The sequence below is a fragment of the Pipra filicauda genome, unplaced genomic scaffold, assembly GCF_003945595.2.
Source record: "Pipra filicauda isolate LSUMZ 115617 unplaced genomic scaffold, ASM394559v2 scaffold548_size709544_pilon, whole genome shotgun sequence".
NCBI lineage: Eukaryota > Metazoa > Chordata > Aves > Passeriformes > Pipridae > Pipra > Pipra filicauda.
In genome coordinates, this window is record NW_024104696.1 from 218,507 (window position 1) to 241,392 (window position 22,886).

Consider the following 22,886-nt stretch of genomic DNA (forward strand, 5'->3'; position numbering starts at 1 on the left):
CGCCCCTCCCCTCGCTCCCCGCCGCGGCTCATGAATATTAACGAAATCCCGCCCAATCGGGTGGTGCGGCGGTGGCAGCGCTTTGGTGGCGTAATCGCCCCGCCTTGCAGCGGGATTAATCTGCATATTCATGAATGGGCGGGGCGGAGCGCGGGCGTTTATAAGGCGCCGCCCCGCCAGGCTCGCCGTACATTGCGCTGAGGCTTTGAAGTGCTGTGTCGACCCCGCACCGCCCGGGCACCGGTGAGTGCCGCCGCGAGGGGCGGTCGCGCCGGGCCGGTGGGGGGGCTGCGCCGAGCGGAGCCGCGTCCCGGGGGCGGAGGGCCGGGTCACAGGGTAGGCCGGGCCGCGGCGCCCGCCCCGGCGCTCGGTGTGAGCCGCGGGCGTGGGGAGCGCGGCGGATCGGGCCCGGCTGGGCCGTGTGTGTGGATGCGGCGGGGGGGGGGAAGGGGAAAGGGCCGCGGAGGGGGGAAACGCGCGCGCGGAAACAAAATGGCGACGGGGCCTCGGCCGTGCAAAATGGCGGCGGGCGGGAGGGAGGGGGCGGTGTCGGGTCGGGCCGGCCGGCAGGCGGCGCCGCGGCGTGCGCATGCGCGCTGGGCTCGTGCGGGCGGGGGCCGGGGTCCCGCGGGGGCGGCGCTGGGCCCGGCCGGCCGGGAGGAGACCCCCCCCCCCGCCGCTGGAATCGCGGCCTCGGTGGCGTGTGAGGAGCCTCGTGCGGCGGTGAGCCCACATCGTTGTTGTCATAGGTGGCCTTAGAACGGTTTAGTCTTTCGGACCTCACTGGGAATGTGTTTTGTGAGTCGCTGACTTGGTTCTGCTGGTTTGGCAGGTCAGGATGGCATCAGACGAGGGAAAGCTCTTTGTCGGCGGGCTCAGTTTCGACACCAACGAGCAGTCGTTGGAGCAAGTCTTCTCTAAATACGGACAGATTTCGGAAGGTGAGACTGCAGAGCCAAGCCGAGCTGGCTTCCACTGGCTTGTTACATTCCCCAGGTGCTGATGTGTTGGTTTTTTTTTTCCATCCTTTCAACAGTCGTGGTGGTTAAAGACAGAGAAACTCAGAGATCCAGAGGTTTTGGGTTTGTTACTTTTGAAAACATCGATGATGCAAAGGACGCAATGATGGCCATGAACGGAAAGGTGAGGAGGCCCTGGAACTGATTCTTTATTACCAAAAACATAAGAGAATCAGGGGAGATGTGCTGTTGTTCAATCTGTGTGGAAAAAGAGATAAATGCCAGTGTTTTAAGGGCGTGAAATTATACAGATGTAAATAAGATGGTTTCATGCTGTTACAAATGTGTGTTTAGCAATTTATACCTGATACAAAAATTCTATGATTTTACCTGTGTAACTGCGAAAGAGTGGAATTTTATAGGAATTCCTATACAATAGGAATTATATCCAGTTTAAATACCAATTTATTTGTCTATTTGGCTTAGTTGTGACAGGACATAAAGCGTTCCTTGTGTAAGAATCAGTAAATTCTGGTAGTGCTTGGCTGGTGGTGAAGCTGTGTAACTCAGTGCATCTGTGCTTGGCTGTTTAGATGTTTGACCTTTGCGTGGGCTAATTGTGGTTCTGTTTTAGTCCGTAGATGGGCGTCAGATCCGAGTGGACCAGGCTGGGAAATCCTCCGAGAACAGATCCCGTGGCTACAGAGGGGGGTCCTCGGGGGGCCGGGGCTTCTTCCGCGGGGGCCGAGGCCGGGGCCGCGGCTTCTCCAGAGGTGAGTGACCCGCAGGTGTGGGTGACCCGCAGGGCCTGGAGGGGGGGTGTCACTTGTCAGACTGCCTAACAAAACGACGTGTCCTGTTCTTCCAAGGAGGTGGAGAGAGAGGCTATGGCGGCAGCAGATTCGATTCCAGAAGCGGAGGCTATAATGGCTCCAGAGACTACTATAATAGCAGGTAAGGCCCGTGCAGCGCCGGGGGCCGCGGGGGAGCTCTGCCAGCCCGGTGGGGGTCACAGGAGGGGTAGAGCAGGTGTGAAGCAGGTGCTGTTTGTCCCGCAGGAGTCAAGGTGGCTATGGAGACAGGAACTCGGGAGGCTCCTACAGAGACAGCTACGACAGTTACGGTAAGTGCCGCTCCGAGCGGGAGCGCTGAGTCCGTGTGCTGTAGGAGCTCTGAACCTGCTGAGCCTGAGCCTGGAGTGGGGCAGGCTCAGGCTGTGGACGTGGTGGTGCCGGGAGATTCTAATTTAATGCATGTGCAGGAGTTGCTCGGATCTAAGGCAAAGCAAGTGTTAAAAAAGGTTGTTCTGGCTGCCCTTACGCTCTGACCCGCGGGTGGGGGATCTCACAGTAGCCAAGTAGCAGTAGCCTCGGAATAATGCAAGGGAGTAAAATGCTGGAACTTGTCTTTGCTTCAGTGCCTTTACAATTGTGCCTGCTTCTTGTCCTCAGCTACACACAACGAGTAAAAATCCTTCCTGACTCAAGATCGTCCTTCCAATGGCTGTATTTATAAAGATTTTTGGAGCTTCGCTGAAATGGTTATTGTGTAGTACATCTACTTGTATTTTCACTTTTGTAGTATTATCAGTTCTGATCTTGTCAAACACAGCCTGGCAGCTTCTGAAATGAGATGGTCTGATTAGACTGTCTTGGAGAAAGCTCTGCTTTCAAGTGGTTTTAATCTTTTTTGAAAGCACTTCAGATTTTATTTTATCCTCCATGAATGAGCCAAGGTGTTACTTTTTTTTTTTTTTTTTTTAAAGTTGGGGCCCCAATTCAGTTTCTTTTGAGCTAGAAAGGACTTTGAACCGATGTTCACTGGAAGCTGAACAAGCTGTGGACTATTTTTTTTTTTTTTCAAGTGCATTACCTTCGTCTTTTGTAACATTCCTTTAGTGTAGCAAGGTAGGAATGCGGCCTGGGTTCCGTTGGAAGGCAAACCACCTTGATATATCTAAAGAGAAACGTGCTTGTATGTTCAACCCGCATAACGGTATTTTTACTGTTGTAACGATGTAAATGACCCAGAACTAGACTTGCAAACTTACCATAAAGAGGTTCTTGAAAATGTTTATTTATATTGTCCTTTTTTACTGGAAGAAATATGCATATTCCATTGCTGTTGTATTTGAAGTGGTAAAGGATTCCTGTATACAGTTTTCTTTGGCTTTACGAAGCCTATTAAAAGACCGTCTGAAATGAACTCTGCTCCTGACATTTACATTTCATTGCACAACACAACCCTTGGAGACGAAGAACAATCTGGGAGCGAGAGGAGAAGATTAGGGAGAGTGGCAGAGCCAGCCAGACGATTGACCAAGTGCTGGAATTTAATCCTAAAATCGGTCTTGACATGTGAATTGGCCAACAAATTTCACATAAAACGGTCCAACTTGTCTAGAGGCTGGAACTACAAACCTGAGGGTGTGTTAGGAGCAAAGCGCAGCTGGAATGTCAGGAAGGCCTAATGGATGTTTGCTCAAAACCTGCTGTAGCCTACACTGGGAAGCTGTAGAGAAGAGCCAGTGCTGTAGTCCCTGGGCTGTTCCCTGCGTGCCGAGCGCGTGTGCGATGTAGGGGAATGCCGGGCTTAGGTAGCTGTGTCATTGCTTACAAGTTCTAAGAATTCTTTGCTAGCAAATGGAAACTGCAGTGTCCTTGGAGAAAAGAAGTGTTGTGCCTCCAACAGAAACCTCTGAGACGAGAGCTGCTCTCTTGGCTAGTTCATATGTGGAAATAGTCCTGTAATTCGAGGTAACTCCTTTTGCTCATGTCCGCATCCTTCCTCTTGTTGAGAGCTCATTTGAAAGTCTAATGTACCTGTGAAATATTCCTTTTGACAATTTTGGTCAGCTGCTGGAAAAACGTTTAACCCATGCCGTATGCAACCTTTGGCTTGTGGCACACCTTGGGTTCCACAGATCAGAGTTGGGCATGCAGCCGTGTCTTGCTGTAGGTACGGAAGCAAGATGGGAACGAACTCCCTGACTCGATATGTGTTCATCTATTGAGACTCTTCCTAGACTTCATTAAGTTGCTCACTTTAATTGTAGCTTTCTTTGCCATCCTACTTGTTGCCATTAACTTTTTCCCATGGCCCACACTTCCTAAGCAGCCATGTCCAAGTGTTAACTCTCTGCTTAGGGATCCAATCCATGGGCTGGCTGAGCACGGGCAGCAGCCGGCCCGGAACAGTTTTCCCAGACTGTGCTTTGTGGTGTGATGGGTTCAGCGATGGCTTGTGAGACCCTCGTACGCTGTGAGCTGTGTGGGGAGGTGGGGGACGTGCAGCCTCTGCCCGGCGTTCCTGTTAATGCCTCTCTGCTTTGGCAGGCTGAAGGGACCAGGGGCACGGCCCGGAGCCTGAGCGGATCCTGAGGGAGCAGAGCTGCGTTCCAGGGATGCCAGACTGAGTTTGCCAACCAGGTAACGTCCCTTCTGTCCACCCCTTGCCCCTCGAGCTTTTCCTGACCCAAAAGCTTTGGTGTGTCCCTGTTTCGCAGCCTTGTGCTCCGAGTGGTCCAGTTAACCCTCTTTTGGGGGTCCCCATATCTTTATCCCCCTTCCAATTCTCTTTTATTTCATTTCAGCACCGAAAGGCATCAGAGAAGACCGAGAAGGACAGACAGACCCTGAGTGCAGTGGGGAGATGAAGAGCCCAGAGCAGTGGTGGTGCTGATTTTTACATGGGTCAATTGAACAAGTCAGTTAAGCCAGAATAAAATACTGCAATGTGGAAAAAAAAAACCCAAATCTCTGTGGTACTTTTGTGGGAAACATAAGAATGTTTTTTTGGCAAGAAACTTACTGGTGCACAGCCTAGTTCAGAGCACAGAACACACCAGTGCTGTGGTGGTTGGGGCTCCAAGCAGATCGATGCCTGATCTTCATGGAAAACGAGGTCTTGTTTTTGGTTAAATTCCAAAAATGTGGCAGCTCAGTAATTAGTAGGATTTATCTTGGGAGAGGCTGACACTGTTCCGGGCAGGGTATGGCATAGTGAGGGGTGAGGGCAGTGAGTTTCTGATGGTCTCAGCTGCTCCTGCCCGATTTTCTTGTCTTAACAGTTGTTTGCTTCGTTCTGCCTTTTTCTCTCCTTTTTTAATGGATAAAATTGGAATTTGGTGAGGTGGTAAGTGAGGTGCTCACTCATGAGCCCTGAGGACTCCTTACACATCATTTCCCAGTAATAAGAGCCCCAGAAGGATATTAAATATAACGAAAGCTCAAGAGTGTGTGGAATCTTTGCTGAGAAAAATGTAGTCAAGTGAAAGTTTAAACAAATTCAAGCTGAAAATACTTAGAAGTAATGCTTTGTAAGACCTCCCTAAATGGGATGCTTTAGTGCCAGTAGGAATAATGAATAGATACAAAAATAGAGCCTGGGTGGAGGTGCTGTTATTTTTGGCATTGCTAATTACAGCGCTGCAATAATGATGTGTTGCACAGATAGATGAGGGAATTGCTGGATCCAGGGGCTGGATGTAGAACCAAGTGGCATCCTCGGGAATTTGTTTGGGTGCCATGTGGCTGATGTGACATCTGGTGTGAGCTTGGGTGACCCATTTTTAACAAAAATGCCCTTTTTAAAGTCCTGTGTGTCCGGGCAGCTTGAGCCCTTCCCTGAGAGAAATCTGGGAGCAGAGTGGTGGTGCAGGGCAGTGACAGAGCCCTGGTCAGCCTGGAGTGTCTGTGGAGGAACAAGACTGGTGTTTAGAAATGCTCAAAACGCTCCTGATTCCAGCAGTGTCCACCTCGGGGGCGGGAATGGCCCTCGTGGTGGGGGAATGGTGACACTCAGGGGGAAATGGTGGTTCTGAGGGAGAGGGTCTTGCTGTGATAGAGAAATGGTGACTCTCAGGGGGAAAGGGTGGCCCTGAGGGGGAAATGATGGCCCTGGAAGGGCAATGACGGTCCCGAGGGAGGAGGGTCGGCCCTGAGGGGGAAATGGCTGCCCTGAGGGTCTTGCTGTGAGGGGGAAATGGCGACCCCGAGGGAGAACTGATGCCCTCAGGGGGGAATGGCGGCCATGAGGGAGGAAGAACGACGCTGAGAGGAAAATGGCAGGTCTGAGGGAGGGGGTCTTGCTGTGAGAGGGAAATGGCGGCCCCGAGGGAGACATGACGGCCCTGAGCGCGGAAGGACGACCCTGAGGGGAAAATGGCGGCTCTGAGGGACGGGGTCTTGCAGCGCGGGGGAAATGGCGGCCGCGCGGAGGTGGCGGCGGCCGTGAGGGGACAGCGATGATCCTGCGAGCAAAATGTCGGCCCTGCCGAGGCTCCGTGAGCGGGTCAGGGGCGGCCCGGAACGGCGGAGCCCCGGAACCCGCGAGCGGCTCCGCGGGGCCCGGGCGGTGCCTGAGCCGAGCGCACCGTCCCGGCGCCTTCCTGCGGCCGCCGCTCCCGCCCCGCTCCCGGCCTGGCCCGGCCATGCGGCCGCTCCTCATCCTCCTCATTCTCCTGCTGCCCCTCGGCCGCGCCGCCGCCCCCGGCCCGGCCAACAGCACGGAGGCGCCGCGGGCGGCCACGGGGAACGGGACGCGGCCGTCGCCGGAGACGCGGCGCCCGCCCGGGCCGGGGCTGCTGGCGGGGCCGGGGCTGCCGGTGCTGAGGCGGGCGGTGTATGTGCTGAGCGCGCTGTCGGCGCTGGCCGCGCTCTATTTCGTGCTGCGGGCGTTCCGGTGAGTGCGGGAGGGGCGGGTACCCCCGGTGGGGCTGTGTCCGTGTCCCTGCGGGTCCCGGTGTCCCCTGTCCCGGGGTTCTGCCCTGCTCGCCCCAGTCCTGGTTCCCCCTGGTCTGGGACGTGTCCCTGCTTGTCCTGGTCCCGGTTGTCCCGGTGCCTGCCCCCCGTGGCCGTGCCCCTGCCAGTCCCAGTCCTGATCTGGGTCCCCCTGGAGCCGATCGCGGTGTCCACTGTCCTCTTGCCTGCCTCAGACCTCTCCTAATCCCAGGTTTGTGCCCATTTTCCCTGGATCCCCCTTCCCTCCCTCCCTCCCTCTGCCAGCCAGGGCTCTGCTCCCCTGTGCATCTCTTTGTCAGCGTGTCCAAAGCGCTGCTGTAAATCCACACCACTGTTAATTACCCGGGGTAATTAGCGATGACAAACCACCTCCCATCGGTCCCGTTGGCTCTGTCCCTGCGCTGGGACAACAGCTCCCTGTGCCCTCCCTGTCCCTCAGCCACGGGTCTGAGGGCCCCAGGAATGAGCCCCAAACCCGTTTCAGGTTGAAGAAGCCCCAGAAGAAGTACGGGCTGCTCTCGAGCCACGACGAGAACATCGAGCTGGGCTCCCTGGACAGCGACGAGGACACCGTGTTCGAGACGCGGAACCTGCGGCGGTGAGGGAGGGTTTGGTGTGTTTTGTGTGCTTTGTGTGTTTTTCTTCTCCTCACGAGGGGCTGAGGCGCCTTTCCTGCAGCCGTGGGAGCTTTGGCACGGCTCCTACAAACAGATCTGCATAAATTAAGCGCCTGTGTGTGGTCTCTGTGTTGGCACACGGATTTATCTCGCTTTTCCCCGTTTTCTCACCCAGAAAGGTCTCACTGACAGGGACGTCCCTGGGTGATTTGGACACGGCTGTGGGGTCGCCAGGGCTGTTGGAGAGAGAAGCAGCCCTTGTGCCCAGTCTGAGGCTCCCTGTGTTAGACAGGAAAACAAAAATTCCTGTTTTTTTTCAGCTTAGGAGCTGCTTCCAAATCATATCCCAGTTCAAACTCCCAGTCCCATTGGGACATCCCTTCCTGCTTTCCTAGAACCAGGGTCTTTTAAGCTGAGGAGGAATGTCAGCTCAAGGAGTGTCAGCTCAAGGAATGTCACCTCAGCAGCTGCCCAGCCCTCAGCTCTCCCCCTTCACACTGTCCATGCTCCCCCTGATTTTTGGCTGTCTTCTTTTTTCCCTGTTTTTGCAGATGACTCGGGACCAGCAGCACCACCTGCCTGGACTGACGGAGAGTCCAAGCCCAGTGGAATCTCCAGTGCTCAAGTTTCACATCTTGCTTACAGTGACTATTAATTAACAGTTCAAACCCTTCCATGGCTGGGGCAGGGGAAAGGGGACCAAGCCTGTTTTCTTCACATGCATTTTTGGGGACATTTCTGGGGAAAGGCGGAGCTGAGGTGTCTTGGGAGCTGCTCACTGCACGGGGAGATGCTGAGGTGCTCCTGGATGATGCTCAGCACGTGAAATGCGAGCTCTGGGCCGTGCCCAGGGTGTTGGTGTTTCGGGGTGCTCATATCTCTCTGTCTCAGCCCTAGGGGTCAGCTGGAAGCATCAGATGGGGGGATTCCTTTTCCAGGCTGACCCTCTTTCCTTCATGCAATATCAGGTTACTTCTTTGGAAAGTGTCTCTGCAGTGAGCTCCAGCCCAGGAGGAGCTGGGAGAGCTCTGGGTGTCTGCTACAAAATGGGGTGGAGGTGTGATAGCTCAGACAGAACAGCTTTGGGAATGAGTTAAATGGGTTCAATTTTGCAGGATTAGCAGTTACATGGATAATCTGGGTCATTCTCGGGTTTACAGACATGTTTACAGATGAGAGGGGCCACAACCCAGAGGGGTGTTTCTCCAGAAGAGCCACAACCCTGTGGTCTGTGGGGCTGGGAGTGCCTGGACTGTTCTGCCCAGCCCCAGTCGTGTGGCACCAGGGACACGTGTGTGACACCAGGGACACGTGTGTGACACCAGGGACACGTGTGTGACACCAGGGACACGTGTGTGGCATCTGCCAGGGTCTGGACTTTGAGACACCTGGGGAAGAGCCAGGTGTGAGTTGGACCACCTGAACTGCAGGTGTGAGGAGTGTCCTGGAGCAGCTGATGCCTGGAAAAAGGGGACCCCGACCCCTGTGACTGTGATTCAGGACAGCCCTGAACTGTGAGTTATCTCCTCTCAAGGGTGCTGGAGTTTCACTCCATTGCTGGTACTCAACTGGGATCTTTCCTGCAGCCCACTGTGTGGATATTTGGGATCTGATTGTGTAGGACCAAAGGTGAATGTGTCAGGAGGTCGTTGTCAGGTGGATCTGCTGCTAAAACAGTGAAAACTGCTTGCCAAGTGCTCGTGTCCAGGCCCTTCCTTGGAAACTTAAATCCCATTTGCACCCCAAGCTGGCAGTGCCTTTGTTTGGAGCAGCCAGGGGAGTTGCCCTGCGGGCAGGGAGGTCCCTGAGTCACCTTTAAGGTGAATATTGAGAATGTCTTTGGAATGTCTTTGGCTCCATTCCTTTGGTTTGCACATCCCCTGCGGATCAGGGGGCAGGGCTGACACTGCAGGAGGGGACAGAGGGAAGTGTTGGGGTCTGGCTGGTGCTCCAGGATCCCCTGAGGTGGAGGAGGGAGTGCTGGGATCCTGGTGGGATCCTGGTGGGATCCTGTGCAAGGGGACGTGTTTTTCCATGTGGGGCAGGGGAGGTTTCCTGGAGAAATCCCACCCCCCTGGCAGCTCCATCTGCCATGTGCACAAATGATTTTAAAATACACAGATACATGTTTTTAATCGCTCTGCCATGTGCTCTCAGCACTGGATGGGCCCTGCTTTCCTGTCACTGGGATCCTGTCACACCTGATCCAGGTGCTCCCTGCTCCTGGAGCTGCTGCAGATGGAAGCAGGCAGAGGTTCCCTGTGGGAATCACTGGGATGGCTCAGTCTGGCCACAGCTTCCCTGTGGATGATGGGAGCTGTGTGATCCATGGTCAGGGATCCCCTGGTCCTGCAGGGCTGCACGTGCTGCTAACTTCCCTGGCTTTTCAGTTCCTCTGGAAAGGTATTCCTTGTGCTGATGAGCCCAGATGAGCCCAACTGTCCCAGTCCACTGCAACCAACACATTCCTGGGCCTTCCTTTACCTGAAGTGATTAAACCTGAGCATTCCTTGGGCTCCCCTCTTGCTGGACAGGTGGGGTCTGCAATTCTCAAGTTTCCTCACCTCGCAGGAGCGGAGGATTTGTTTGATGTTGAATGATTTGGGTCAGAGGGAACCTCAAGCAGGACCTCCAAACCGTCGCTGCTGTCTAAGCCAAAGCCAAATTTGTGAAGTTTACACGATCCCTCCCTGCTCTGGGAGGCTCTGTGGGTGCTCTGCTGTGGGTGTCGACCTGCCCAGCCCAGCTGGGCCCTCTGGGGGTTAATGGGATGGAAGGGGAGCGGAGCGAGGTCGGCTCTGTCACTCACCACGTGCTCCTGTTGTGTTCCCGTGCCTGGAATGGGATCTGCAGCCCCAGGAGGTGCTGGGAGAGGGGCCTGTGGTGGGAGTGGGTGCCGTGGAGTCAATAAACAGCCCCTGAGCACGTTGTTGTCTGAGCTCCACGAGGAGCAGCTCCTGTTTCACCCTCCCATGGAATCGCTGATTTGTCTTTAAATGCCACTGGCCCTGTATCCATTGATGGTTTTCCTGTCATTGCAGCATCCCCTCCCTTGTACCTGGAACAAGTGGAATAAAGCATTCCAGCCCACCCCTCCCTCCGTGGCGTGGGGCTGCTGTGGTGGGTTCATGGATTGATGGAGTTGTTGTGTTTTCCCCCTGCGCTGCTCCCTCTCACAGGACAGTGACACTGTCCCCCCGTGTGCTCTCAGGGCTACTGCTCACCTTGTGCCACATCCAGAAGTGTCCAAGGCCAGGCTGGATGGGACCTGGAGCAACCTGGTCTAGTGGAAGGTGTCCCTGCCCATGGCAGGGAGTGGAACTGGATGGCCTTTAAGGACTCTTCCAAGCCAAACATTCTGGGATTCTGTGATTCTCCAGTTATCTCTGAGTTGGTTTCAATTTTCTAGAGTCTCCTCCCTTTCCTTTCTCCCTGTTCTCACATTAATTCAGTTTCTTGTATAGAAAACCAAGTACAATCCCAGCGAGGGCCATCCTGGCCTCTCCACAGCAGAAGAACCAAGATGCATTTTATTTATTTGGGAGCAGGGGAGGAGAGGCTGTTCCCTGGATCATAGAATCGTGAAGTCTCCTGAGCTGGAAGGGACCTACAAGGACCATCGAGTCCAACTCCTGGCCCTGCACAGACACCCCAGCAATCCCACCCTGTCCTTCAGAGCATTGTCCAAACCCTCCTGGAGCTCTGGCAGCCTTGGGGCCGTGCCCACTGCCCTGGGGGGCCTGGTCAGTGCCCAACCAGCCTCTGGGGAAGAACCTTTTCCTGAGATCCAACCTGACCCTGGCACAGCTCCAGCCCTTCCCTCGGGTCCTGTCACTGGTCACCAGAGCAGAGATTGGAGCTGCCCCTCCTGAGGAAGCTGCAGGGCCCCATTAATGTCCCCCCAGACTTGTCCAGGCTGAATGTCCTGGCTCCTCCCTGCAGGGAATTAGACCCAGAACAAAACCAAGGGCGTTCCCTGCCTCCCACATCTGCTTCTCATCCGCCTCATTCCAGCTGTGTGGATCAGTGGCACTGAGAAATGGGAATCCACGTTCCCCGTGTCCCCCCTGCCCTGGGCCGTGTCCCCGGGTCCTGCCTGCTCCCCTTGGAGCACCGAGGGGAAGAGGGTTTCGTTTGCTCCCTGACTTACCCTCGTTGCTGGTGGGGTTCTGGGGGGCAGCACGAGGGGCTGGGGCACAGGGGATCCCTGTAGATGGCACTCACAGACCAGACATGCGGCTGCCAGGGCACTGCCAGCACCTGGGGAAGCTGGAGACAAATCCTGGTGCCCTGAAAGACAGATCTTCCCCCGAGCAGTTCCCTGGGATGAGCTGGAAGTGCCCTGTGGGGAAGTGTCCTTTGGGGACTGTGTCTCTTGGCCTCGGGGTGGGGGAGCAGCAGGTTTTGGGGTGACTCCTGGGGACTGTGGGCCTGGGGAGGGTCCCTCCCAGTGGCACCAGAGGCTCTTGCTCTGGGTTTCACCTGGCCCTGTCTGTACTTGTCTGGGAAGGATTTTTATGACTCTGGGACTGACAAGGTTTTGAGATGCCCTGATATGATGGAGTGGAGCCACCAGCTCCAGCACAGACATGAACACCCAGCCCTGCCCCAGCAGCAGCCCCAGGGCTGGGCCAGATTAACTGTAGTGCTGATGAACCAACAGGGCAGGACAGCATCGCCCTGTCGGGTTAGCCTGGGTATTAGGGAAAATTCCCTCCCCAAAAGGAAGGGATCCAGGCTGGCACAGGCTGCCCAGGGCAGTGCTGGAGTCACCGCCCCTGGAAGTGTTCAAAAAAAAGTGGATGTGGCTCCTGGGGACATGGTTTAGTGGTGGCCTTGGCAGTGGTGGGGGAACGGTTGGATTTCATGATCTTGGAGGTCTTTTCCAACCTAAATAATTCCATGGTTTTGTGCTTCCAAGCTCTCCCTGTGTGGGAGCTGCGACAGTGCTCGTTCCTTTTCAGGCTCAGGGGGCTGATACCCCAATTAGCACTAATTGCTGTGGCCTATGGTGCCGGACCAGCTGCAGCTGTGCTGTCCTCCCCCATCTTCCCCTCCCTGCTCCTGCTCCGTGCCATCCCCTCTTCCCGAGCTCTCACTGGGGAGAGGCTCCGGCTGGCGCTGGCTGGGATTCCAGTCACAAACACAAGCTGGCGGCATGGATCTGCTCTGAATTTATTTTAAACTCGAGGTAAAGTGCTCTTGATGCTTTGGATGCAAATTTCCTTGCCTGGAATGGGAGCTGCGGGCCGGTGGAGTGCCGGGGAGCTCTTTTGATCCCAGCAGCCTGTTCACTGCTGCTCTCGCCTGGAGTGCGAAATCAGGGCTGCGGCACCGCCCGGGGGGCACGGCTGGCACAGGCAGCTCCTCTCCTGCTCCCTGGCCCCTGCTTTTAGCGAGGGCTCGTGTATCCAGTTGTTTTTCGGGTGGGGTGTTTTTTTTCGTGTTATCGTGTGTGACAACAGCCTGTGTGTGATTTTTCTGGTCACTCCAAGTCCTTCCTGTCACCCAAGGAGAGAAAAGAAAGAAATGTGGAATATTTATAGATAATATCTGTAAAAAATACAGAATGGGTAAAGGATCCATTGGTGGATTTCAGAGTTCTTTGCCATGGAGGTGGATCCCTCCAGTACCAAACCTTGGTTTTAATAGGTGGCATTAACCAAGGCCAGGTTGGATGGGGCTTGTAGCCCCCTGGGCTAGTGGAGGGTGTCCCTGCCCATGGCAGGGGGTTGGACTGGGTTGGCTGAGGTCCTTCCAACCCAAACCATCCCAGGATTATCTCCGTGGCCAGCCCTCTGGGGTGGGGATTGTCACCGTGAACGTGTCGGGCTCTCGGTCCTGTTGGGGCCAAGCCCTCAGTGGGTGAGGAGATGAGGGTGGTTGAGGGAAGATGTCCCAGGTTCTGTCCCACTTCTTGCTCATACACTCCCTGGGTGGCTCTGGGGACTTTGGGGTGACCGTGGGTGGCTCTCAGAAGCAGAACTTCTCTGTGCCTGTTTTCAGCTGCACTCACAGTTCTGCCCCCGTGTCCCTCTGGCCGGGGCTCGTTGTGGGCAGGGACGGGGTGTTCTTCCTCACCTCCATTCCATGGGCACTGGCACTCCAAAATGTGTCTCTGGGTTGGTGTGGAATTGGGTGGCGTGTTGGAAAAGAAGCTGGGAATGTTTGAAAACCTGCTGCAGAGTCTCTGATGTCTGTTCTGTTCCACTCAACAAAGCACCTCTACACAACGGGCAGATTCTTCTGTATTAGAAATTACCTTTACTTAGTTGGCTTTTTGTCTAAATCCTCCTTCTGATCTTTATTTTTTTCCCTTCCATCATGGAAAGGTGAATGGAAGTGGCACTTCAGCCACCAAAGCCTTTCCTTTAGAATCGCTGGTTGTTTTTTTGTTTTAAAAATTTTCCAAGGGGCTTTGCAGGGGAGGAGGAAGGAGCGTTCGCTTTTCAAGTGACTCCGGGGAATAAAAGTATAAAGGACAGGAATGATCAGAACTGTGCTGGCAACGGAACAATATTTTATTTTTGAGTACCAGAGCTAATTGGAGAAGGAATTCACACAACAATTTTTGCAATCTAAGGATGAGTAAACATGAAAGGGGCTCTGTGCTCCTGAACATGCTAATTTGGGGCTGCGTGTGCAGGGGGGGGAAACAGCCTGAAGATTAAATTGGAGACAATGCCTGGGATGTCACACTCCAGGGTTTGCTTCTTGTGTTGCTGGATCAAAACCACGAGCCAAAATCTGTGTGCAGGGATACTTTTTTGAGGGGTGGAACCTCAATGCACCTGCAGGATGGAATCAGCAGAAAATGGGGATGTTGGGTCTGATTTGGTGGAAGCGCTTCCACAGGCTGTGGGATTTTGTGGATCTGAACAGATCCTGGTTCAGCAGAGCTTCAAGAGCCCCTGCCCGTGGTGGGGTGTTTGCAGACAATTCCCAGCCCCTTTAATTAGCGTGGGGGGTGTGGGACACTGGGGGCTGGGGGGTCAGAGCACATCCCCAGGGGGTGCAACGAGGTGACCTCCAAGGTCCCTTCCAATCCAAACCATCCCGAGATTCCAGGATCGTCCTGCTCCCAGTCATTGTGGTTCCTGGGTGTGGAGAGGTTCGTAATGTCCCTTCCAGTGCTGGCAAATGGAACTGAAATGCTGCTGAACTGGTGTGTGGACACACTCTCACAGCGTGTTGCTCTCCCCAGCTCACACCCCCTCACCCCCTTGCCTGCTGGAAGCGTTTCCCAGTGCCGCAGTGATTCCGTGCTGCCGCGCTGGAATCCATGGGAACTGCTGCTGGCAGCACCTGGGGATCCTTGGAACGCTCCCGTCCCCGGCTAACGGGAGCCTGGCAATGGGGGGCTCGGGCTTTGCAGCCAGAACAGCCCATTCCGGGGTCGTGCTCGGCCCCCACAGAGCACCGGGAGGTTTGTCCTGCTCCCCGTGAGGTGAAGGCAGAAGCTTTTCCCTGGAGAGGCTCCAGCCCTGCCATGGAACATTCCCACCACCCTGATATGCTGCTAATACGTTCCGGTGGTTAATTACTCTCGCTCTTTTAAAGAATAAAACCTCACGTACTTAAAATAATCCCAATTATTTCATTGTTCAGGCTGAGCTGAGCCCGGCCGCCCCCGCTCCCGCAGAACGGCAGGAAAGGCTGTTCATGACAGGGAAAACCTGATGGGCATTTAGTGCCTGAGCAGCAGCTTGGGGGGGTTGAGGCTTTGGGGGGGCCACAGTGCTGCTCTACCTGCAAAGCCCAGCTGTTCCTCCCAGGACATCCTGAGGGCCACCGGGGCCAACTCCAGGTGACGTGGCAGGGCCTGTTGTGATAGGACAAGGGGTGATGGGTTCAAACTAAAGGTGGCTGGATTTAGACTGGATGTAAAGAGGAAATTCCTGGCTTTCAGGGTGGGCAGGCCCTGGCACAGGCTGCCCAGAGAAGCTGTGGCTGCCCCACCCCTGGAAGTGTCCAAGGCCAGGTTGGACGGGGCTTGGAGCAGCCTGGTGTAGTTGAAGGTGTCCCTGCCTGTGGAATTGGAGGATCTTTAAGGTCCCTTCCAACCCAAACCATTTGAGGATTCCATGATCCTGCTGAAGTCCAGGCTGGCAGTGCAGCCTGGCTCTGTCTGCCAGGGACACCCAGGGGAGCAGCTCCCCGTGGGATGTTCTGGAGGGAGGAAAGGGTGGCTGGGAAGCCTCGTCATGTAATGGGGACCCTCCAAACAGGGCCGTGGGGCGCCGGGGGCACAGCGGGACCGGGGACGTGGCGGCTCAGACTCGCTGGTACCAGGACATGGTGGTGTGTTCTCATCCTTTTATTTCGCCAGCGTTATTTTAATCCGCTTTTCTCTCACATCAAACTCCTCTTTCTGCAGAACACAGAGAGGTATCAGGTTTGTGCCCTTTGTGATGGGTTCCAAAGGGCTGCGATAGCGCGTTTTTCCTTCAGAACTGGAGGTTTTATCCCTGTGATAAGTTTAGCTTCGCCACAGTCATCGTTTGGGCTGCTCGACTGGCTCGGATGAGTGCAGGGAAAGCATTTCCACATTTAGCAGAGGAAGGGGAGGGCTGGGTGTCCTCAGGAAGGTTCCCATTCCTGTCACCCGGGCGCGTGCAGGTGTTACCTGGTGGCTCAGGCCGGTTTGGAAAGCAGCTGATTTCAACTCAAAATCACCTTTTCCTTCTGTCTGAAGTGGGCAGGAATGTCCCTGTGGCTTTATCAGACTTCAGATCAAGGTGTCCTTTGGCACCACTGCCAGGGTGGAGGATTTCCAGGAGTGGAAGTCCCTGGGAGCAGCCTGGTTTTCCTGGGAGCTGCGCAGTCTGAGCGAGCCCCTTCCTTCCCAAGCCTGGGTTTCCCACATAGAAAAAAATGTGTAGGGAGCCTTTTTTTCAAATGAAGGAAAGATTAAGGCACAGCAAGAGCTGATTTGCCAAAGGGCACCCAGGGAAGCAGTGGTGGATCAGAGATGGAAGCAGAATCCTCAGCTCAGCCCGCGCCTGCCCCGCCACCTTTTTCCTTCCCTGCTCCCTGGCTGCCCAAGTCTTAAGGGATAACCAGGACTTGGATTTCCATCCTGTTAAAAGAGGCAATTTAAGGAGCTTTCCATGGGAGCAGAGCTGCAGGTCACCTCCTCCTCGCCGCTGAAGATGTTTTTCTCCCCCTTTCTCCATCCTCGTGCTCCTTTAGAGCCTCTTTGCTCTCCTCCTTTCCCACCGCTTGCAGCCATTCTCCCAGCTTCAAAAGGTTTCCTAATTACCCTAATGAGGTCAGGAGAGACCAAACGCTTCTGTGACTTAAAACAGGGGTGGGAAGGGGCTGGGAGGGGGAAAATATCCCGACTGGTGCCTGCACGAGGTGTCGCGGGAAGGCGACGTCTCCCCCTCCTCACGTTCCCTCCCCCCTCCCTTCTCCAGCAGAAAAAAAAGGGAAATGTGGACAGAAGGTCTCAAATGTATCAAACAGCTTTTAAAAAGAAATTCCTTTTGCCTGTCAAAAGAACAAACAGATACACCAAAAACTGTCAGAATTAGTGTTGGAGTAATTGCAGCAGCTCTCCAAGGTTAATGCTCCATTAACGAGCAGCTCTCACGCAGCTAAAAGCCGGGACGAGACAGGTTGTCAAAGGCTTCCAGGAGATTAAAGCGCCGCGTTCCCAGCCAAACTCTCCCGTGGATGCTGTTTGGGAGGGAGGGAAGGGGGGTGTTTGTGGGGTGGGAGCATCACCAGCCCTGGCGTGTGTGGGGAATCACGACCCGAAGCCCAGAGAAGGTTTCCAGGCTTTGGGAGGTCACTGCCCCTGGGCCACGCTCACCTTTAAACGTTCTAGGAATTCTTTAGCACCTTTAGGACGAGTTTAAAGCCCGTCCTGAGGGTCTGGGGGGGGGAGCCATCCTGGCCCCTGGGAGGAGTGGGACTAGGGGGAGTGAGGTGTTGGGGGCTCTGGCACCTCAGGAATTAATCCTGCCCAGGTTTCAGCCAGCCCAGGGGGCTCCTGGTGAGCCCAGCATCATTTGGAACAGAACTGGGGCCTGATTTCATCTCCAGGCCAGTGCAAGGCTCGTTTAAGTTGCAAGGCTCAACCATGATTTTTCTCTAGTGGAAGAAAGAAAAATCATTCCAAACTTCCAGTGAGGCAGCACTGGAAGCATCACCCAGGGGTGTGTGAGGGAGCAGTGCCAAGGCCCAGCAGCAGCTTTGGGATCACCTTCCCATGTGGATCTGGGTGTTCAGCACCTCCCAGAGCAGCAGTGGGGCCCTGAGCTCAGGGTTTTATAAAGCAGAGCTTGGCCCAGGAGTGTCACATCCCGGCAAAGGTGGGATTTGGGGTCTGTCCTGTGCGGGGCTGGGGGTGGATCCCTTTCGACTGAGGTTGTCCCATGGTTCTGTGACTCTGAGGTGCATTTCGAGTGGGAAGAGGCAGTTCCACTCCGTGTGGCTCCAGCAGCACAGACACAGCATCCCCTTGGACCCACGGGAGCAGCTGCACCCCCAGAACATGGGACCGGCCCCCGAGCCCGGGATCCAGCTGTGGCACGGCAGGATCTGCGTGAGGATGGGCCGGTTCTGGGGAGCGATGGCTCGAGGAAGGTGAGCTGTGAGCTGTGGTGAGAGGCCTCTGGGAAGGAGCAGCCGTGAGCAGGGGAGATGAACAATGCCATAATTAGGGAATTAAACCTTCCCTGTGCTTCTCTTTCCTTACCCTGATACGATTTGTAACGATCAGACCCGGGGTGCAGCACGGCCAGACAGGGTGAGTCGTCTGTACAAGAGCACAACAAGCTCCTGCCCAGCCCCTGCCTCTTCATTAAGTCGATTTGCATTCCTAATCTCCATTTGCCGGTATTATTTTCCCCCTTGTGCCGAGTGCCGGAGATTTGCATAAAGTTCCTTTTTTCTTGTTTTTATTCACGCTCAAGGTCAGAGACTCGGTGAGACACTGACGAAAACAATCCCCTCCTCACCCTCCTTTAATTCTGTGCAGAAACATGTCCTGGGGATTTTAACATAACAATTGCTGGGGAAGGGGGGGGGAACTGAATGGATCCCTTGGAGGGGGGACCCAAACAGAACCCTTGGAGGGAGGAGACCACAACAGAGCCCCTTCTGTGCCAGAAAGCTGCCCAAAGGAGAGGTGCAAATCCACCATGAGAAGGGAAGGGGGAAGCTAATCCAGGAGCGACACCAGTCCCTCCTGGATCCACTGAAATGGGAGAGCTGGTCCAGCTTTTCCAGAGCAGACCCAGCACCGAGACCTCCCCGAGCTGGGACACCAACCAGCACAGCCAGGTCGGGTACCTCAGCCAGGGCATAAGGCTGTGCTCCTGTGCGTGCTCCGTGGTGGCTGTGGGGACTCCTGGGCTGATTCCTGAGCTTGGGAAGGGACGGGGGTCTCAGGGGAAGCCCCAAATCCTCTTGTTCCTGCTCTGCCGTTTCACCACGTGAAGCCAACCCACCCCCTGTTTCTCACCCTGCCCACTAGGAGCAGGGCTGGGCGGTGGGGCACAGGTGTCACTCCCACCTCCAGGTGCTGGGACAAGGACAGCAGCCCCTCTCCACCCAGAGAGTCTGCTTTCCTCGTGGCTGGGAGGGAAAAAGAGGGAAAAGCTCTCAGCCGGCTGCTGAGGGGCTCGTGTGGAGCAGCCCTCCTGGCCAAGGAGCAGCGAGACACCACCCTGGGGCTGATTTCCAGAGTTTTCCTGTTTTTCCCAGGTGTGGCCCTGCATTTGGAGCCCAGGGGACTCCAGTTTGGATGGGGCACAGGGGACACTCGAGCTCTACCTCACCTGTTGAGTTTTGAACCTCCTGTAAGGGGGAAAATCTCCTTCTAGCTTTGGGGTGTTTGCAGGTTTCTGCTGGATTTAGGAAGGAAGAAGTGAGGAATTGATGTTCCTGGGGGGCTGGTCAGGGGCTGGATGGTGGCAAATGGTGGCTAATGGTGGCTGCTGGGGTGGTGGCCCAAATGCTCCTGAGTGACCCAGCCAGGAATGGGGAGGGATGGATTTTTGAGGCTGTGGAATGTTGGATGGCCAGGCTGGAAATGGAGCTGGTGAGAGCTGGGAGATGGGTTTTGTCTGGCACTGTGAGCACAGAAATATGTCTTATTTCCCAGAATTGGGAGGTGCTTTTTTCCCGAGGATGCTCCAGGGCTCTCAGCTCCCGTGATGTGTTTTCCTGCCCCTTTAATGCTTCACTAAACAGTTTGAGCAGTCGCCTCTTAATGCCCCAGCAAAGCACAGAACCCTCCGGAGCGGAAAGAGCAGCGAGGAAGGAGAGTGATGGAAAAGGGAAGAGAGACAAAACCAGGGAAAAGTCACCTTTTCCCTTTCACATTCCCAGTCCTCGCTGATGTGGAGGCACTGGATGCTGAGGGTCCCCCTGGATCCTGCTGCTCCTCTGGTGAAGAGCTGGGCTTCACTTGCCCTCTCCCAGCCCTCCCTGGGCTCTGTCCCACAGTGGCAGGGGGGGAAGGTGGTCCCTGGGCCACTGGAGCAGGGCATGGACCCTGGAAAGGACACTGGGGGTCGGATATTTGGGGTTTGGCAGGATTCTCCTGACCTTTGTCTAATTCCCTGGTGAGCATGATGGGGCCAAACCCCATTGGATTGGTGCCCTGCAGCCCATGCCAGGGATCCTGGCTTGCTCCTCGCTGGGTGTGTGCTTCCCAAACCTTGGGAGCGGCCAAGGAGGGGGGAAGGGGGGGGAAAAGAGAGATTTAATAGAGTTTTAACCCATCCAGGAGAAGTTTGGCCTCCTCCTGCCGCACGCTGAGGGAGCCGCCGGCTCTCCTGTTTTCATCCAAGTCATTAAATTCCCTGCACTCCGTGTCCCCTCCCCGCCCTGCCCGTTTGATCCGCAAGTACCAAAGGTACCGCCTCGGGCTGCGACATCGGCATCCTCGGTCGCCATAGGAACGGGAGCTGGGGGTCCCCCGCGCCCGCTCCCCCGGGCCCGGCTCCGGGGGCTGAGCTCCAACGAGCCTCTGAAGTTGGGCTGCTCAAGGCCGGGCGACACAGCCCCCCCACGCCGGGGGGGCACGGGCTGTGCCAGCCTGGGAGGGGGCGGGAGCACAAAGACAGAGGTTATTGGTGTCAAAGAACTCGCGGCTCCAGGGGCTGAACCGCGGCTGCATCTTCCCTTAGCAGAGGGGAGGGAGAACCGGGAGGAGGGAAGGGGAGAGCTGGGAGCCGGAGCCAATTATTGCTGGGCAGGGTGGGAAGAAGAGGAGGAAGGTGATGGAGATGTCAGCGATGGGGGGAGGGGGGCACAGGAGGGGTGAGGCTCAGGGCACAGTTCATCTCTGATCACAGAATCACTGAATATCCTGGGTGGGAAGGATCCACAAGGATCATGGAGCCCCTGGGGATGTGTTGTAGGACTTGTTGCAATAGGACAAGGGGCACGGTTTTAAGCTAAAACACGGTGAATTTAGACTGGGCATAAGGAAGAAATTCTCCCTGTGAGGGTGGACAGGCCCTGGCCCGGGTTACCCAGAGAAGCTGTGGCTGCCTCATCCCTGGAAGTGTCCAAGGGCAGGTTGGATGGGGCCTGGAGCAACCTGGGCTAGTGGAAGGTGTCCCTGCCCATGGCAGGGAGTGAAATGAGATGAGCTTTAAGGTCCTTTCCAACCCAAAGCACCCGGGGATTCTATGAATGAATCATAGAATCATTTAGGTTGGAAAAGCCCCTTCAGATCTGTGTCCCTGCCTGTGCAGCTGCTGTCCTGATGTTTGGGGATTCGAGCAGCCCTGGGGGGTTTGAGCCTTGGCTGTGGGTGAGCCGGGGGCAAAGGCAGCTCTGCCCTGAGGGGACAGAACCCCGGGGCCTCTGCTGGTGGCCACCAGTCCCCACGGCCTGTGACTGACGTGCCTGACCCCCCCTCACCGCCTCCCCTCCCTAATTGCTGACAGTTATTTACTGTAAAGGCAGGAGCACACGCGCCGCCGGCTCTGACAACCCGCGTCAAAGCCCCGCCAGAAACTATCGCTTTACAGCTTTATTTACTGCCCCTCGCTTCCCAAACAGATCTATTCCCTCTCCCCTGCGGGTGCCGCGGGGCTCCCTGCCCACACCCCATCCCGGGAGCCCCCCCTTCCCGGCCCACGCCTGGCTGGGCGCTGACGGACGGGCTGGAGCGGAGCCCCCGCGCGCCGCCGTGTTTATTTGCTGTCTCTCAGCCCCTCGATGTTCAAACATAATTGGTTCTGCTCGGCGCAGTAAACACTGATGTTGTCGCACCAGCGAGCGGAAAGGGCACCTCCACGCAATTAAAATAATTGGGCGCTACCTGGCTCTGCTCCCCCTCCCCGCCGCTGTTCTCCAGCTCCCGCCCTCCGCCCTTTGTTCGGCCCCGTCGGCCCATCCCGCTCCTCCCCTCCCGGGGCCTGTTCTCCGGCCAGTCCGGAGCGAGGGGGTGACCCGTGGAGGGGGGTCCGGCACTGCTGGCCTTGGCCTTGGCACAAGTGCAGGCTGAGTTCTGCGGTGAGGGGGGTGATGCTGCAGCCCAGACCCAGGAAATATAATGAAGGCCCGAGGGACTGTACCAGCTCCTCGGTTAAAAATGATGCTGTTATATTTAGACAAGGTAACTGGAGGCCCCTCCGGACAGCACCGAGTACAATTTTTTGTTTAATGATTCCATAATCTGATATAATATCGGGCCTGTAAGACATAATGAAGACCTGGGGGAGTTTACATCTTCACAGCTTTAAAGGGTCCCTGCTCGGGGACGCGGCCAGGTGGAGGTTTGAACTTTGATGCAGTCAAACGTGTTTTTCTCTGGGTTTGTCTGACACGACTGAGGGAATCCAGCAGCCGTGGGGAGAGGGAATGGAGCAAGAGCAGCCGTGTTCACACCGACCCCACAGCTGGTGCTCGTGCTGAGGGGGGCACTGGGAGGCTTTGGGGGCCCAGCTGGGCTGGGCTGGGCTGGGCTCTGCACAGATGTGGTCAGTGCCGGTGTCTTCTGGAGGTCGTGGTGGTCATTGGGAAGTCGTGGTCATTTTCGGGAGGTTCTGGTGGTCATGGTGGTCTTTGTGAGGTTGTGGTGGTTTTCAGGAAGTCGTGGTGGTCTTTGGGGTTCAGCTGCTCCCACCTCTTCCCGGGTGAAGCCCAGCCCAGCCCTCACACCTTCCCTGTGCCGGGATCCGCATCAGGGCTGCTGGCACCAAACCTGGGGGGAACAGGGGGGGGCAGAGCCTGCTTTGCTGGCAGGGTGATCACGGGGTGAGGGTCCTTCAGTGGCACCCAAACAATGGAGTGACTTTTTCCTCAAAACATTCACCAGCAGATCTCTCCTCCGTGTCCATTTGGGAGCAGCTCCTCAGTGGATCCCAATCTGGAGGGACTGGGGGCGATGCCTCCGCAGGTGCCTGGTGTCTGGATGAGGCAGAACCCTCTGGTGAGTCCCACCAGAGCCGAGATGGGTGAGCCAGGAGCCTCCAGTGAGACCCTCCGGTGCTGTGCTGGGTGTGCTGGAACACTCGGGTGAGTCCCGCGGGTCCCGGGCTGGAGGCTGCGGGCGGTTCCCGATTCCCGGTGTGCTCTTGTCTGGGTATCTGTGCCGG

At 55.9% G+C, this 22,886-nt stretch overlaps 2 protein-coding genes across 5 annotated transcripts; both read left to right on the top strand.

The window, feature by feature from the left end:
• On the top strand, positions 1 to 4,708 carry LOC113985211 (cold inducible RNA binding protein). Of its 3 annotated transcripts, XM_027715826.1 has the most exons (8): positions 1 to 243; positions 833 to 941; positions 1,037 to 1,143; positions 1,594 to 1,732; positions 1,829 to 1,913; positions 2,018 to 2,082; positions 4,295 to 4,387; positions 4,552 to 4,708. In XM_027715826.1, the coding sequence occupies exons 2-7, from the start codon at positions 839 to 841 to the stop codon at positions 4,297 to 4,299; spliced, it is 504 nt and encodes a 167-aa protein (XP_027571627.1). In that variant the 5' UTR covers positions 1 to 243; positions 833 to 838; the 3' UTR covers positions 4,300 to 4,387; positions 4,552 to 4,708. The 3 variants fall into 3 exon arrangements, with proteins under 3 accessions (XP_027571627.1, XP_027571626.1, XP_027571625.1); XM_027715825.2 differs by lacking the exons at positions 4,295 to 4,387; positions 4,552 to 4,708 and adding an exon at positions 2,411 to 3,164; XM_027715824.2 differs by lacking the exons at positions 4,295 to 4,387; positions 4,552 to 4,708 and having other exon boundaries at positions 2,018 to 3,164.
• Positions 4,709 to 5,697: 989 nt separating this feature from the next.
• FAM174C (family with sequence similarity 174 member C) lies at positions 5,698 to 10,450 on the top strand. 2 transcript variants are annotated; one of them, XM_027715829.2, is made up of 3 exons: positions 5,698 to 6,641; positions 7,185 to 7,313; positions 7,869 to 10,450. In XM_027715829.2, the coding sequence occupies exons 1-2, from the start codon at positions 6,205 to 6,207 to the stop codon at positions 7,300 to 7,302; spliced, it is 555 nt and encodes a 184-aa protein (XP_027571630.2). In that variant the 5' UTR covers positions 5,698 to 6,204; the 3' UTR covers positions 7,303 to 7,313; positions 7,869 to 10,450. The 2 variants fall into 2 exon arrangements, with proteins under 2 accessions (XP_027571630.2, XP_027571628.2); XM_027715827.2 differs by having other exon boundaries at positions 5,704 to 6,641; positions 7,185 to 7,298.
• Positions 10,451 to 22,886: the final 12,436 nt, after the last annotated feature.

Excerpts from the sequence above, each read along its gene's own strand:
- FAM174C (XM_027715829.2), top strand. The coding sequence starts at position 6,205 with ATGATCCTGCGAGCAAAATGTCGGCCCTGCCGAGGCTCCGTGAGCGGG. Across the intron at positions 6,642-7,184 it reads TTCGTGCTGCGGGCGTTCCG|GTTGAAGAAGCCCCAGAAGA; the intron begins GTGAGTGCGGGA and ends AACCCGTTTCAG.
- LOC113985211 (XM_027715824.2), top strand. The coding sequence starts at position 839 with ATGGCATCAGACGAGGGAAAGCTCTTTGTCGGCGGGCTCAGTTTCGAC. Across the intron at positions 942-1,036 it reads ATACGGACAGATTTCGGAAG|TCGTGGTGGTTAAAGACAGA; the intron begins GTGAGACTGCAG and ends TCCTTTCAACAG. Across the intron at positions 1,144-1,593 it reads TGATGGCCATGAACGGAAAG|TCCGTAGATGGGCGTCAGAT; the intron begins GTGAGGAGGCCC and ends GTTCTGTTTTAG.